Source organism: Hemiscyllium ocellatum, chromosome 3 (assembly GCF_020745735.1).
Source record: "Hemiscyllium ocellatum isolate sHemOce1 chromosome 3, sHemOce1.pat.X.cur, whole genome shotgun sequence".
In the NCBI taxonomy this organism is placed as follows: domain Eukaryota; kingdom Metazoa; phylum Chordata; class Chondrichthyes; order Orectolobiformes; family Hemiscylliidae; genus Hemiscyllium; species Hemiscyllium ocellatum.
This window is the reverse complement of record NC_083403.1, coordinates 106,840,964-106,855,245: the sequence shown is the minus strand read 5'-3', so window position 1 is coordinate 106,855,245 and position 14,282 is coordinate 106,840,964. Positions and strand designations below refer to the sequence as shown.

Genomic DNA, 14,282 nt, shown 5'->3' with positions numbered 1-14,282 from the left:
CTCTCACCCTAAACCTATGCCTTTTAGTTCTGGACTCCCCCACCCCAGGGAAAAGACTTTGTCTATTTATCCAATCCATGCCCCTCATAATTTTGTAAACGTCTATGAGATCACCCCTCAGCCTCCGACGCTCCAGGACAAACAGCCCAGCCTGTTCATCCTCTCCCCATAGTTCAAATTATCTAACTCTGGCAACATCCTTGGAAATCTTTTCTGAATCCTTTCAAGTTTCACAACACCTTTCCAATAGGAAGGAGACCAGAATTGCATGCAGTATTCCAACAGTGGCCTGATCAATGTCCTGTACAGCTGCAACATGGCCTCCCAACTACTGCACTCAATACTCTGACCAATAAAAGAAAGCATACCAAACGCCTTCTTCATTATCCTATCTACCTGCGACTCTACTTTCGAGGAGCTATGAACCTGCACTTCAAGGTCTCTTTGTTCAGCAACACTCTCTAGGACCTTACCATTAAGTGTAGAAGCCCTACTAAGATTTGCTTTCCCAAAATGCAGCACCTCACATTTATCTGTATTAAATTCCATCTGCCACTTCTCAGTCCATTGGCCTATCTGATCAAGATCCTGTTGTAATCTGAGGTAACTTTCTTCGCTGTCCACTACACCTTCAATTTTGGTGTCATCTGTAAACTTACTAACTGTACCTCTTATGCTTGCATCCAAATCATTTATGTAAATGACAAAAAATAGAGGACCCAGTACCAATCCTTGTGGTACTCCACTGGTCACAGGCCTCCAGTCTGAAAAACAACCCTCCTCCACCACCCTCTGTTTTCTACCTTTGAGCCAGTTCTGTAACAATGCCGAACACAAGACTCCACCAAATGGGAGAGAAATGATACAGGGGGCTAACTTTGGTGTAAGAACCACAGAAATGGCCTTGCATGTGTAAGAGACATGGGTGATGCATGGTCAGGACCAGTGACATGTAAAGGTTCGGGTGGGTACAAAGGTCCTGAAAAAGCATGTAGATCATATGAGAGCTGTGATTTGATGCAGGAGCAAATTAAACCTTGCCCCTTGGAACATTTGGAAAGGCAGCCGGAACCTATGGGTTCACCCTCTCTGTCGAGTGTTGAGTCAGGGATGGACATCATGGATGTAGCTGCCTCAAGGCCTTTGCCACTGGAAGAAGAAAGTGAATTTATACCGAGGTGCTCCTGATGCAAGAGGCAAGATCCCATGTGTTAGATGCCGCCCATATCAGGAGTTGAGTTGGACGAACCTGTCCTGGTGATAAAACAGTCTAGGAAGCTCTCCAAGAAGAAGACTGGCCGATGTCCTTGGACCCGGAGGGGAGGGGATGTAGAGATTGTAACAAGGTCAGCCAGCTGGACCTGATAGAATATGAATAAAAAGTGAGGTCTGCAGATGCTGGAGATCAGAGCTGAAAATGTGTTGCTGGTTAAAGCACAGCAGGCTAGGCAGCATCCAAGGAACAGGAAATTCGACGCTTTGGGCCAGAGCCATTCCTGATGAAGGGCTCTGGCCCGAAGCGTCGAATTTCCTGTTCCTTGGATGCTGCCTAGCCTGCTGTGCTTTGACCAGCAACACATTTTCAGCTCTGATAGAATATGAGTTTCCCGACTGAGCTGTTCAGTTGGTCCAATCAGGAAGCCCTGGCTGACATAAAAAGAAGAGTGCCAAGAATTCTAGCAGCCTGAGAGCTAACCCTGAAGAAGCAAATCTACAGTCAAGGACTGTTCATTCATACATAAAGGATGACTTGGTGACAGGATACCAGCCTGTCTCAAGTTATTTTATGGGTGATTTTTATCTTCACATTGACTGGGTTAATCAGATTTGCACAGGATAACTATAATAATGAATTTCTAGAGTGCATATGGATAGTTTTGAAGAGCAATATGTCATGGAACCAACCAGAGAGCAGTCAATCTTGGATCTGGTAATGGGTATTGGGGTAGGTTTAATAAGTGAGCTTCAAGAAAAAGATCCCTGAGGAAGTAGTGCTCATAACATGATAGAATTTAAAACTGAGTTCAAGAGTGAGAAACTTGGGCTGGGAACAGCTATTCTAACTTAGATAAAGGGAATTACTGTGAAATGAGGATAAAGTTAGCTGAAGCAAACTCAGCAGATAAGTTAGCGGAAATGACAGTGAGTAAGCAGTGGCAAGCACGAGTAATTCATGATTCTCACCAAAAAAATACATCACACTAAAGATGAAAGATTCTAATAGAGGGATAAACCTAACCATGGCTAATCAAGGATGTTAAGGAGAGTATTAAGTTGATGAAAAAGCATATAAGTGGCTAACTCCAGTGATAGTCTTTAGGATAAATTCAGTATCCAGCAAACAAAGACTAAAAAGTTAATCAAGACGGGAAAAAAAACTATGAGGGCAAACCAAAGAATGTTAAATCTGACAATAAGAACTTCTGTAAATATATAAAAACGAAGAAAGAGATCAAAGTGGACACAGGTCCCTTGTAAAATGAATTTGGAGAGATAATTTTGGGAACAAGGAAATGGCAGAGGAGTTAAACAGATATTTTTCATCAGTTTTTATGGCGAGATACTTTGAACATCCATTAACATTAAAGAATACAAGAGAGTAATTAAGTACCATCACCATCAGTGGTATTGAATAAACTAATGGGGCTAAAGGCAGATGGTCAGAATAGCTTAGGATCCAAAAAAGAAGTAGCTACAGAGATAACAGGTGCTGTGGTTCTGTTCGCCGAGCTGGAAGTTTTTGTTGCAAACGTTTCGTCCCCTGGCTAGGCGACATCATCAGTGCTTTGGAGCCTCCTGCGAAGCGCTTCTTTGATGTTTCTTCCGGTATTTATAGTGGTCTGTCCTTGCCGCTTCCGGGTGTCAGTTTCAGCTGTCCGCTGTAGTGGTTGGTATATTGGGTCCAGGTCGATGTGTTTGTTGATGGAGTTTGTGGATGAATGCCATGCCTCTAGGAATTCCCTGGCTGTTCTCTGTCTGGCTTGCCCAGTCGAATTCATGTTGCCTGTTGTCTGCGTGTGTGGCTACTAGGGATAGCTGGTCGTGTCGTTTCGTGGCTAGTTGATGTTCATGTATGCGGATTGTTAGCTGTCTTCCTGTTTGTCCTATATAGTGTTTTGTGCAGTCCTTGCATGGTATTTTGTAAACTACATTAGTTTTGCTCATGATGGGTATCGGGTCCTTTGTTCTAGTGAGTTGTAGTCTGAGCGTGGCTGTTGGTTTGTGTGCCGTTATGAGTCCTAAGGGTCGCAGTAGTCTGGCTGTCAGTTCTGAAACGCTCCTGATGTATGGTAGTGTGGCTAGTCCTTTTGGTTGTGGCATGTCCTCGTTCCGTGGTCTGTCTCTTACGCATCTGTTGATAAAGTTGCGCGGGTATCCGTTTTTGGCGAATACCTTGTATAGGTGCAAGCAACATGAATTCGACTGGGAAAACACTACTATCATAGGGCAAGCCAGATAGAGAACAGCCAGGGAATTCCTAGAGGCATGGCATTCATCCACAAACTCCATCAACAAACACATCGACCTGGACCCAATATACCAACCACTACAGCGGACAGCTGAAACTGACACCCGGAAGCGGCAAGGACAGACCACTATAAATACCGGAAGAAACATCAAAGAAGCGCTTCGCAGGAGGCTCCAAAGCACTGATGATGTCGCCTAGCCAGGGGACGAAACGTTTGCAACAAAAACTTCCAGCTCGGCGAACAGAACCATAACAACGAGCACCCGAGCTACAAATCTTCGCACAAACCTTGAAGATAACAGGTGCATTGGTTGGAATTTTCCAAAAATTACTGAATTTTGGAGAAGTACCAAATGATTGGAAAACTGCCAATGTGATGCCCCGATTCAAAAAGGGAAGGAGGCAAAAAGTAGGTCGCTATAGGCCAATTAGACTAACATCTATTTTTGGAAATATATTGGAATCAATTATCTAGGAAATAAAACAGAGCATTTGGAAAATCATGATCTAACCAACCATGGCTTCATGAAAGGGAAATCACATCTGACAAATTTATTAGTTTTTCAAAGAATTTTCAACCGGAGTTGATAGAGGGAAGTGAATTACCTTGTTAATTTGGACTTCTAGTAAGCATTTGATGAGTGCCTCATAAAAGGTTAAGTCATAAGGTAAGAGCCCACTGTTTTGGGGATAGGACATCGGCATGGATAAACATGGGCAGGAAACAGCGAGGGATAAATTATTTTTTTCTGGTGATCTGATCAATGGGTCACATGCTGGGACTGCAATTGTTTATGATATATATTAGACTTGAAGGAAGGAAGCAAATGGACTATAATCCAATTTGTAAACGACAAAACTAGGTGGAAGGACAGATTGAGGGAGAGATAGAAATAGTTTACAGAGAAATATGGATAGTTTACGTAAGTGGTCACAAGTTGGTAAATGGAATGTAATATGGGAAAATGCAGAGTTGTTCATTCTGAAATGGAGAACAAAAGAACAGGGTATTATTTAAATAGAGAGAATCTGTAGAAAGCTGCAACACAAAGGGTCTTAGAGATATTTGTTCATGAAACCAAACAAGCCAGCACGCAGCTACGCAGCACGCAGGAGGTAAACAGGAAATCTAATGGAACATTTGCCCTTATTTCCCGCCCAAGGGTGGTGGAGTATAAGAGTAGGGAAGTCTTACTGTAACTCTACAAGGTGTTGGTGAGGCCACATCTAAGATACTGTACGCAATTTTTTGGCCCCATTATTTAAGGAATGCTATCATTCTATTGGAGGCAGTATAGAGTTCACTGCATGCGGAAATTGTCTTATGAACAAAGGTAAACAGGAGAATGAAAGGTGATATCATTAAAACATATAGGATTCTTAAAGAGCATGACAAGGTAAATGCTGAAAGGATATTTCCCCTTACGGGAGTGTCTTCTGGGACCAGAGGGCATGGTCTCAGAATTAAGGCTAATTTAAGACTGAGATGAGGAGGAATTTCTTCTCTCAGAGGGTTATGAGTCTTTGCCACAGAGAACTGTGAGGGCAGAATCGCAATGTAAACGTAAGGCTGATGTGGACAGATTTTTGATCAGTAGAGGAATCAAGTGTTATGGGGCAAAGCCTTGAAAGTGGATGTAAGGAATGTTGCTATTGAATGGCAGGTTAGGCTCAAGGGTTTGATCAGCCTACTCTTGTTCCTGATTCTTATGGTCTTATGCTGAGTTGGCTGTGCTGAAAGCAGCTCATGTCAAGATAGAAACTCATTATGGGGTGTGTAAAGGACGTGTTCAGGGTCGAAATTAATTGAACTTGATAACGAGTTCTGTCGGGTGGCCAAGGTGAAGATGAGATGCTGTTCTTGCACCAAGCCTCACTGGAGCACTGCAGCAAGTCTGAGACAGAGATGTTGGCCAGGGAAAACAGTGTGTTGAAATGGCAGGCAGCTAAAAGCTCAGGGTCATTTTTGTAGACAGAACATAGGTGTTCTGCAAAGCAGTCACCCAGTTTGTGTTTCATCGTCCCAAAAGAGGAGTCCACATTGTGAGCAGCAAATACAGTAGACTAGCTTCAGAGAAATTTAGGTAAATTGCTGCTTCATCTGGAAGGTATCTGGGGAAAAATAAATTCGAAGCTGTAGAGAAAAGGTGAGAGAGTGACGAAAGATGATTTGCTTCTCCAGAGAGCCATAGACTCAAATAAGTGTCTCATCTTTATCCTACACTTTTGTGTGACTGCTGAACAAGGATTTCAGCTCTGATGTTGACTTCATAGATATTCTCAGATTCATTATGTAGTTCCCACAGTTACTATTATTTTATTTATCTCTGTAAATTATTGATAAGTTTATAAGAATAAACACTCCCTTCGTATATATATTTTGCAAGCCATCATCAGAGCCAAACCATTTGACCTTGCAATCTCATCACCTTGCTGATTCCGTAGTGTCAATCACACAAGGCCATCATTAATCACTTCATTGTCGCATTTACCACCAATATGGCCAAAACTGTCACCCCTGTGCTTGCTCCTCAGTGTTGGCTTTCGGTCCAACAGTGTCTCAATTTTAAAATTCTCATTCTTGTTTTCAAATTCCTGTTATTTTTCCCCTCTCAATCTTGTAATTTCCTCCAATCTACAACCTTCTGAAATAATTGCTGTTATATAATTCTGACCTCCTGTGTATTCCCAATTTAATTGCTCCAATATTGATGGCTGTGCTGTTAGATGTCCAGGCTTTAGGCACTGGAAACCCTTCCCTGCACCTCTAAGCCTTCCTGTATTGCATTTCTCCTTTAAGATATATCTTCAAATCTGCCTCTTTGACCAAACTTTTGGTCATCTGACCTAGATGTTCTCTGGCTCATTGAGATACTTCATTACTTAATCAGTTCAAATAATTGTTCACGGAATGAACATCTAATGTTTGTGAAGTGCATAACACTCATTTTATTTACATTGGTACTTTCATGTAGAGGAAGCAGTGCCAATACGATCACTGGGAAAGTGAATCAGCTGGAGACCATTCTCATTCAGCTTCAGGATGACTTGCGAAAGGTATTGTTTTCTGCATGTTACATGTTATAAGAGTATCAGAATTGTAGTCCCTACCCTCTATCAATACATCCTTCTTTAACACCTGTCTTGCCTCCATAAACCCTCATTTCTTCCTCCCTCCCTTCTTACTTGACTTGCTTCTCTTTTTACTACTCCATTATTTCTCTATTCACCACTCCTTCTGTACATCATTCTATACCCCTTATCCTTCACTCCCTTACTCTATTGATATTCCCTTCACATTTTAATTGGATACCTTCCTCCCTCTCTCCCTCATTCCATGCATCCCTCTGTCCCTCAGTATATACACCTTGTCCCTCAGTATTTGTCTCGTCCTCTCCTCCTACTGGACTGACCCTGCCCATTCCTCCATCTGCATCCCACTATTCTTCCTTCCCTCTGTTAATCCCTTCATTCCCTCTATATCCCCTCATCACTCCCTCCATACTTCTTCCTTCTCACCCTCCCAACCCTCCTATTCCTCTCTTCGAACCTCTTTCCTCCCCTTCACCCCAACATTCTTCCCCTCCCTTACACATCCTCATCACTCCCTCCTTCTGTACTCCCTGATAGAATCATGGAAACCTTACAACCCATTCAGCCTATCATGTTCACACCAGTCCTCCAAAGAGCTTCCTAACCATGTCCACCCTGTCTCTGTTATCCTGCATTTCCCATGACTAATCCACTTAGCCTTCACATCCCTGGACACTATCGTTAATTTAGCATGGCCAATCCACCTAACCTGCACATCTTTGGACTGTGGGAGGAAGCCAGAGCACCTAGAGGAAACTCATGCAGACACAGATCCCTGGTGCTATGAGGCAGCAGTGCTAACCACTGAGCCACCCTCCACCCCTCACTTGTCTTTCCCTGCCTCCTTCCATATTCATTTATCCTTCCCTTCCTCTGTACTCCTTCATCCCTCCACAACTCCTTCATCCATCCCCCACAAATACCACCCCACTAGCCCAATACCTTCCATCCTGCTCCTTGTTACTTGGTATAAATCTCCTTCCTCAAGCAATCCAGACCTACTTCCTCACTTGATTTCCAACTCCCCTTCCCACTTGGTCCACATATTCTTTGTTCCTCCTTCAGTGTCTGTCTAACCCTCTGTACACTAGTCACCCTTTCCTCTATTCATCCTCATCTACTCCTTGTGTCTTTCCCTCCCAAGCTGCCTTGACCCTCTTCCTCTCTCTGCAGCTCTCATCTATCCTATCTCTGTACAGTTCTCGTGTCTCACACCTGCCCTCATCCTCTCTCACCATATACCCTGTGCTGCTTACACACATGTGGTTTGCCTGATGTTTTTGGGAAGACAAAGTTTTGCAAAATTGAAAACACAGTCACCAATTCCGAATGTATTAACCTGCAAGATTAATTCTCAACTAAATGCTTGATTTCTCCCTGAAACTGGAGCATCATTTGAGAAAAATAAGTCTGTCTTTATGTAATACTAACCCAAAACAAAGCCAAGTCTGATGGCCAGTGTAAACAATCAAGTGTTGCCACATACTTTAAAATCATGAATTAATTGAGATGTGCCTTACGAGGGAAAGTATATACGTCACATCGTATAAAACCCAATGTATCAAAGTCCTGTTGGATGCAGTGTAGTTACCAGCCCTGTTTGTATTTTTTCATGTGATGTTTCTCTGAGCAGGAAAAGGAAGACAAGGCAATGCTGCAGGCTGAGGTTCACCACTTGCGACATGATAACCTGCGGCTTCAAGAGGAGTCCCAAACTGCTGCTGCACAGCTAAGGAAATTTACTGAATGGTTTTTCAACACTATTGACAAGAAATCCTGATAAATGGATTCTGAGGATCATAATAAAACGCACTAGGTGGAAAATTAATTAATTCCTAGAATGTGATGCTAATCTGTTCAGAAATAGGTATAGGTGTTGTAGCTATATTTGTGTCTGATTCTGTTCACTTGAACACACCAATGACAAGAATACAATTAACACAACAGTTGAACTTGCTAAAGACTCGCAGCCTCTTGTACTATAAAATAAAATCTTGAGACAGTAACTTCAATGTAAAAGGTGCTCTATTTTTTGTAATTAGTTTCTTTTCATTGTTGCAGTGTCATAGCAATAAGACTTTAGTGATATCCGCAGGGCTTTGTTTGAAATTTAGCACTAGTCTGATGAAGCAGGTTTAGATACAATTACTTTAGAGGAATGTTCATTTACAGGAAAAAAAACATTGGTGCCTGAAACAAACAGTGTTCTGATGTTTAATGCTCACTTGCCTTTTGAATAGTTCACTACTTAGCCTACAGTTTCACTGATTTTTGTACAGTTCATTTAAGGCTATAGGGTCAGTAGTGCACCTTTCTCAGTAATGTGTGCACACAGCAAACTGGCAAGCCATTTGTACAATGCCAAATCTGTTTATCTTTGTACAGAAGCTCTAATGAAAAGTGTCCTGTATTTAACAATTATTTAAAATTATTTAACCTTAAATTTATTAAGTTTTGTTCATCTGCACTATGAAAAACAGAGTTTGCTGTAAATTGTGTTGTGTGTAGTTCATCAGTAAAAATACTGTCATGGTTTGTAGTAAATCTAACATTTGAATGCTGCTAGTATATAATATTCCATGGTTTGTTTGCTTTGGAAAACGTGTTCTTTTTAAACTACTCCATTTGAAATGTGATATACAGTTGCTTTTTTAATAAATGTAGGACATAAAGTTAGTGGCTCAATCTTTATTTTCCTGCCATTTTTATACTGCCAGTAAAAGAAAAGCGAAAGGCAGCTCATTCTGTCTCTAATGATCTCAAGGCTGATTTATAGGGTTATTAAAAGGTATTAAATACTATACTGTGTAATAATAATATAGGGTGAGGATAGGAATTCTGATCTTCCAAACTGTAAGTCATAGATATGCTATCAAATGCAAGAGCTTTTAAAACATGTGATTAGAAGAGATGCTGAGAAGACAAAGAACAGCAAGTTACTAATCGCAACAGAGACATAAAAGATAGGACCAGGAGTAGGCCATTCAATACGTACATGGATGATTCTCAACCTCAATAACTTAATCCTGCCCTCCCACCATTTACATTGAACCCTTTAGCCACAAGAGCTGTATCTATCTCCTTCTTGATAACACATAATGTTTTGACCTCTACCACTTTCTGTGATTGTGAATTCCACAGACTCATCACTCTGGGTGAAGAAATTTCTCCTCATCTTGGACCAAAAAGATTTATCCTTAATCTATGTTCCCTGGTTCAGGACTTCCCAACCAATTGGAACATCGTTCCTGTACCTAACCTGTCTAATCCTGTTGGAGTTTTATAGTTTACTATAAGATTGCCCCTCATTCTTCTAAACCTCAGTGAATACTATCCTAACCAATTCAAGCTCTTCTCATATGTCAGTCCTGCCATCCCAGGGATCAATTTGGTAAGTCTTCACTGCACTCCCTCAATAGCAAGAATATCCTTCCTTGGATGAAGAGACTAAAATTGCACACAGGTGTGGCCTCATCAATGTCCTGTGTGATTGCAGCACAACATCCTTTTTCGTGTTCTCGAATCCTGTCGCTATGAAGGCCAACAAAGTTTGCCTTCTATATTGCCTGCTGCACCTGGGTGTTTACATTCAGTGACTGGTGCAGTGTGAGGTGTTGCAAGATGGCGGCAGAGTAGGACATTTGAGCCGGAGCTCATCTGCTGCTCCGCTGCCTTATCTTCTTTCTTTCTTTCTCTTCTCCTTTTCTTCTTCTTCTCCTTTTCTTCCTCCTAGTGTTTATTCCTACTTTGTCTCCTTCTTTTCCTCTTTGATTCCTGGCCTCTGGCGAGTGATAATCCCTGGTCTCCGACATTTCCAGCGAGTGACGATTCCCAGCCTCTGCTGATGACTTCTGGCATGATGTGGTCACCTCCTGATCTGGCACAGTGGCCTCCCAGCGAGGCATGTCACCAGGACCTGGTGCAGTCTGGAAGCTAAGTGCCAGTGTGGCCTGTTGTACTGAACTCTTCGCTGTTATACTAGGCCTCTTATTTCTGTATTGTCTAAATCTTGTAACAAAAGAAGCTGTGCCTCGATACTTTTGTATCTAGGTTAGTGCTGTAATTGGCGATGTATAAGCTTTTCAATATACTCATTGAGTACATTTGACAAAAAGGACAGTCACTTTTCATTCACCATTCTCCTCTTTCAATTTACAGCTATTCAAATAATAATATGACTTCCTCTTTTTGCTACTAAAGTGAATAATTTCACATCTATTGACATTATTATGCACCCGCCATTTATCTGCTCACTTACTCAGCCCGTCCAAATCACATTGTAAGCTCATTAAATTTACTTATTTCAAAGCACAAAGACCCATTAGCAAAAGGTTCAACTGTAATCCAAACTGTTAATCAAGACTCACACCAGTACTTGGAGGATGCAGAATAAACTTCTGGTAGTTGAGAATACACAGAGTTCAGCAGATTAATCTAGAGGTTCTGCAAATTGCTGGCAGCACAGTGCATGAGCAGTGCGCCTTCATAAATAACTGGGAACCCCTCTAAAATTAAAAAAAATGATTTATCTAGGGGAAATGGAAAGCACTTTAACCAAGGGGAATGATTGGTGATTGAGAGTGAAAATTACAAACAAGATGATTTAAAGCAAAAAGGATAGTAATGGCACAATGTAGGGGCAAAGGGGAGCTATAAAAACACCAGAAATAAAACAGAAGCAGTGGTTATGTTCTGAAGTTGTTGAATTCAGTGTTGAGACCAGAAGGCTGTAAAGTGCTTAATTAAAATACGAGACGCTATTCCTCATGTTCGGTTTCAGAAGAACAATGTAGGAAGCTGAGAACTGAGAGGTCAGAGTGGAAGTAGGACATAGAGGCCCTGATGTTCCATATTCAACATTACTCACCTTTAGCTGACTTCTGCACCGAAGATGCCTGGACAGAGGCCTCCATTTACATACCTGTCCAGTCCAGTAATCCACAAATCTAGAGAAGAAGACTTTTGTAGAAACCGAACAGCTGGATATTTAACCACTCCTGTAAAAGAGTAAATATATAAGGTAATTGAGAGGTTAAGGTGATAGAGAAGAGAGTAGTATATCAGGTTAGTGATGGGGGCTAGTGCACCAATTGCCTACCAGAAAGCCATGTAAATGAATGAGTTATGAGGGTGGAGAGGAGTGTCAGTTCCAGCAAGTTTGGAGGAGAATGTCCAGTTTGAGATTTAGATGGTTGTGCTGGTGATGGGGGTTTGGGAGGAGTTGGTAGAGAGATTGTTGGATTGGATTGGATTGGCTTCGGGATGTATTTGGGAGTCAGCGGTGAATTAAGAGAGCCTATTTATTGGATACCTGAGATACTCTTCTAATTTTCCTGGGTAACTATTAAACTTAACAGAGCCAGAACCATCCAAATTCTCTGACTTTAAATGACTCTTTCAAAGGATTACAGACTCTGGCGAATTACTAATTGGAATCTTCAATTTCCTGGGAAAGAATACAGGATTGGCTGCTGCAGGAGTGGGAATTCCACATGGATCTGATACAAAATCGGCCTGCGCTGCTCCGACAGCTTTCTGGCCATTTCAATGTCTGGGCCAGAACTATAATGCCATGCAACTGGAGGGTCATGTTCATTCTTGTAGATTTGTCAGGCATGCCCCTGCCTTACACCATAAATAGTAACATTTTCTGCTTCAGAAAGATTTTAATAAATATGTTTTGCCTTGTTTCAAATGGTAACTCAATTCAATGCATTTTGTCGCAACATGACTGTGAAGATAAGTGAGGACAGAAAAACATTGCAATACATAACTTTAACAAGAGTAATGAAAATAAAGGATTTGTAATTTATGCAACTTAAACTACACTTCTGCAAAATGTTAAATAGATATGCATGTAATCACAATTAAGATAGGCAAAGACAAACAGTTTGTTTGCTTCTCAACCATTCAGAGGGTTGTATGGGCCGAAGGACCATTTTTTTCTGTGCTATCGATGCCTATGACTCCATCCAGTTTCTCTTGCTTGAACCATAGAGACAAGTTTGTGATTTCTGTAAGAATCTAATGGCAGTAACCTTTCAGAGGTCTGATTGCCTAAGCGTTTGTTAATTCTAACAAGCTGAAGTATTTGTCCAAAATTATCCTGGCCTGGAACCTTCACAAAATAAAAGACACTGCTACTGCAGTAACTGGCGTCCTCTGACCTGACCTGAAGTTATGTAAAACTTGCTTCTGAACTCCAATCTGTATTCTTCTCAACTAAAACAGTGTTTACTGAACTGAACTAAGAACAAAAACCAATAACTTAATGTGCTTACCTTATCCATCATAAACCCAAAAATATAATAGTCTTATTTCGGTTAACATTCCAAGGCTCTGGTTTGTCTCCTTAGAACTGGTGCACTTAGGTCACAGTTTCAGAATGATTTTCCAAACTTTAAAGACTTTCCACACACCACATTTGTATGTCCCTTTACAAAACAATCCAAATTCCAAATATCATAATTCAACTACTTTGTTATTTGTAATCCTGGTGGGAATACTCAAAGCCTTGACATCAACGTTAAGTAAATATTCGAATTTCAATCTTTAGTTCTTTGAATCTTCATTCTCTTAATTCTTCCAATTAACATTGAGCAGGAACCATTCGGCAACTTGCCCATACATTGCTATTCAATTAGATTATAGTTGATTATTATGTCTACACCTATCTGCCTGGCTAGTCTATACACTGCCAATGCTTTAAACAGACTTCAAATATTATCTATGTAATTCCCATTCATATTACTGGTAATCAAAATAACTCAACGTTATAGTTAATTTCCCATACTTATACTCTAAACCAAAGAGACAAACCAACACTGCAGTCAAGTCATGCTATTTAACTAATGATTTAATTGCAGTTGTATCATAAACTAAGTGGGGATGAGAAGAGATTTTCTTTCTTTAGTCTGTATCCCCTAGATACTAGTTAGGCTAAACTGGGATTTTTGGAAGCGATTAATTTCAGTGTCAGTAAAAAAAAACTTGAACCAAAAGAGCAATTATAAAAAATCCTGAGGTAGCAGAATTGCATCCCTGCGCATTCCATTGCAATGTAATCATGACTACATCTACACTCCTGGGAACAGGTTGCCTGAAGCAAGAATAGAAGCGAGTCTCACTTCATCTATTGCACTAGTCCGAGAATAATGGTGCGGTTGCAATTCAGGGTTTCAGTGGGAGGAGCGCATACGTGGGTCGCTAAACCATTACTAATATTGCACAGGCAATTGAGAAAGGCACACTGCGTACAACAAACAATTCCCACTGCCAGAATCAAAAGCAAGTTTGTTTGTTCCCTTTCTGTTTTGCATTATGTTCTTTTTATATTTCAAATAAATCTTCACCATAACTGCAAACGTTGATGCCAGAAAAATAATTTGCAATGCAGAATTCCATTTAAAAACATTGACTTTTTTATCCATGCTTATAAATTTGAGTTCTTTAAAAAAAAATTCAATTTCTGAAACACACTCATTAGAAGAGAAAAAAACTAAGGAGCTTCACACAAATGTGAAGAGAAAACAGACACAGCCAAAGAAAATATTGGTAACAGAAACAGAATTTACTGGAAATACTCAGCAGATCAGACAGCATTTGTGGAGAGAAATAGAGTTAACATTTTAGTTTGATGTCCTTTGAAAGAGGAAAGGAAAAGACCAGATAGGAAACTGAAAGCAAAGTTGAGAATTCAAAAAAGAAAGTTAGGGAGGTG

At 40.7% G+C, this 14,282-nt stretch overlaps 1 protein-coding gene across 1 annotated transcript in view; it reads left to right on the top strand.

Moving 5' to 3' along the window:
- Positions 1 to 8,558, top strand: part of LOC132834023 (signal-induced proliferation-associated 1-like protein 2) — a 427,470-nt gene extending 418,912 nt beyond the window's left edge. Inside the window, exons 19-20 of the mRNA XM_060852741.1 lie at positions 6,445 to 6,526; positions 8,196 to 8,558. Of these exons, the coding sequence (XP_060708724.1) occupies positions 6,445 to 6,526; positions 8,196 to 8,342 (229 nt within the window). The 3' untranslated portion in view covers positions 8,343 to 8,558. The remainder of the gene's footprint in view (positions 1 to 6,444; positions 6,527 to 8,195) is intronic.
- The last annotated feature ends 5,724 nt before the right edge of the window (positions 8,559 to 14,282 follow it).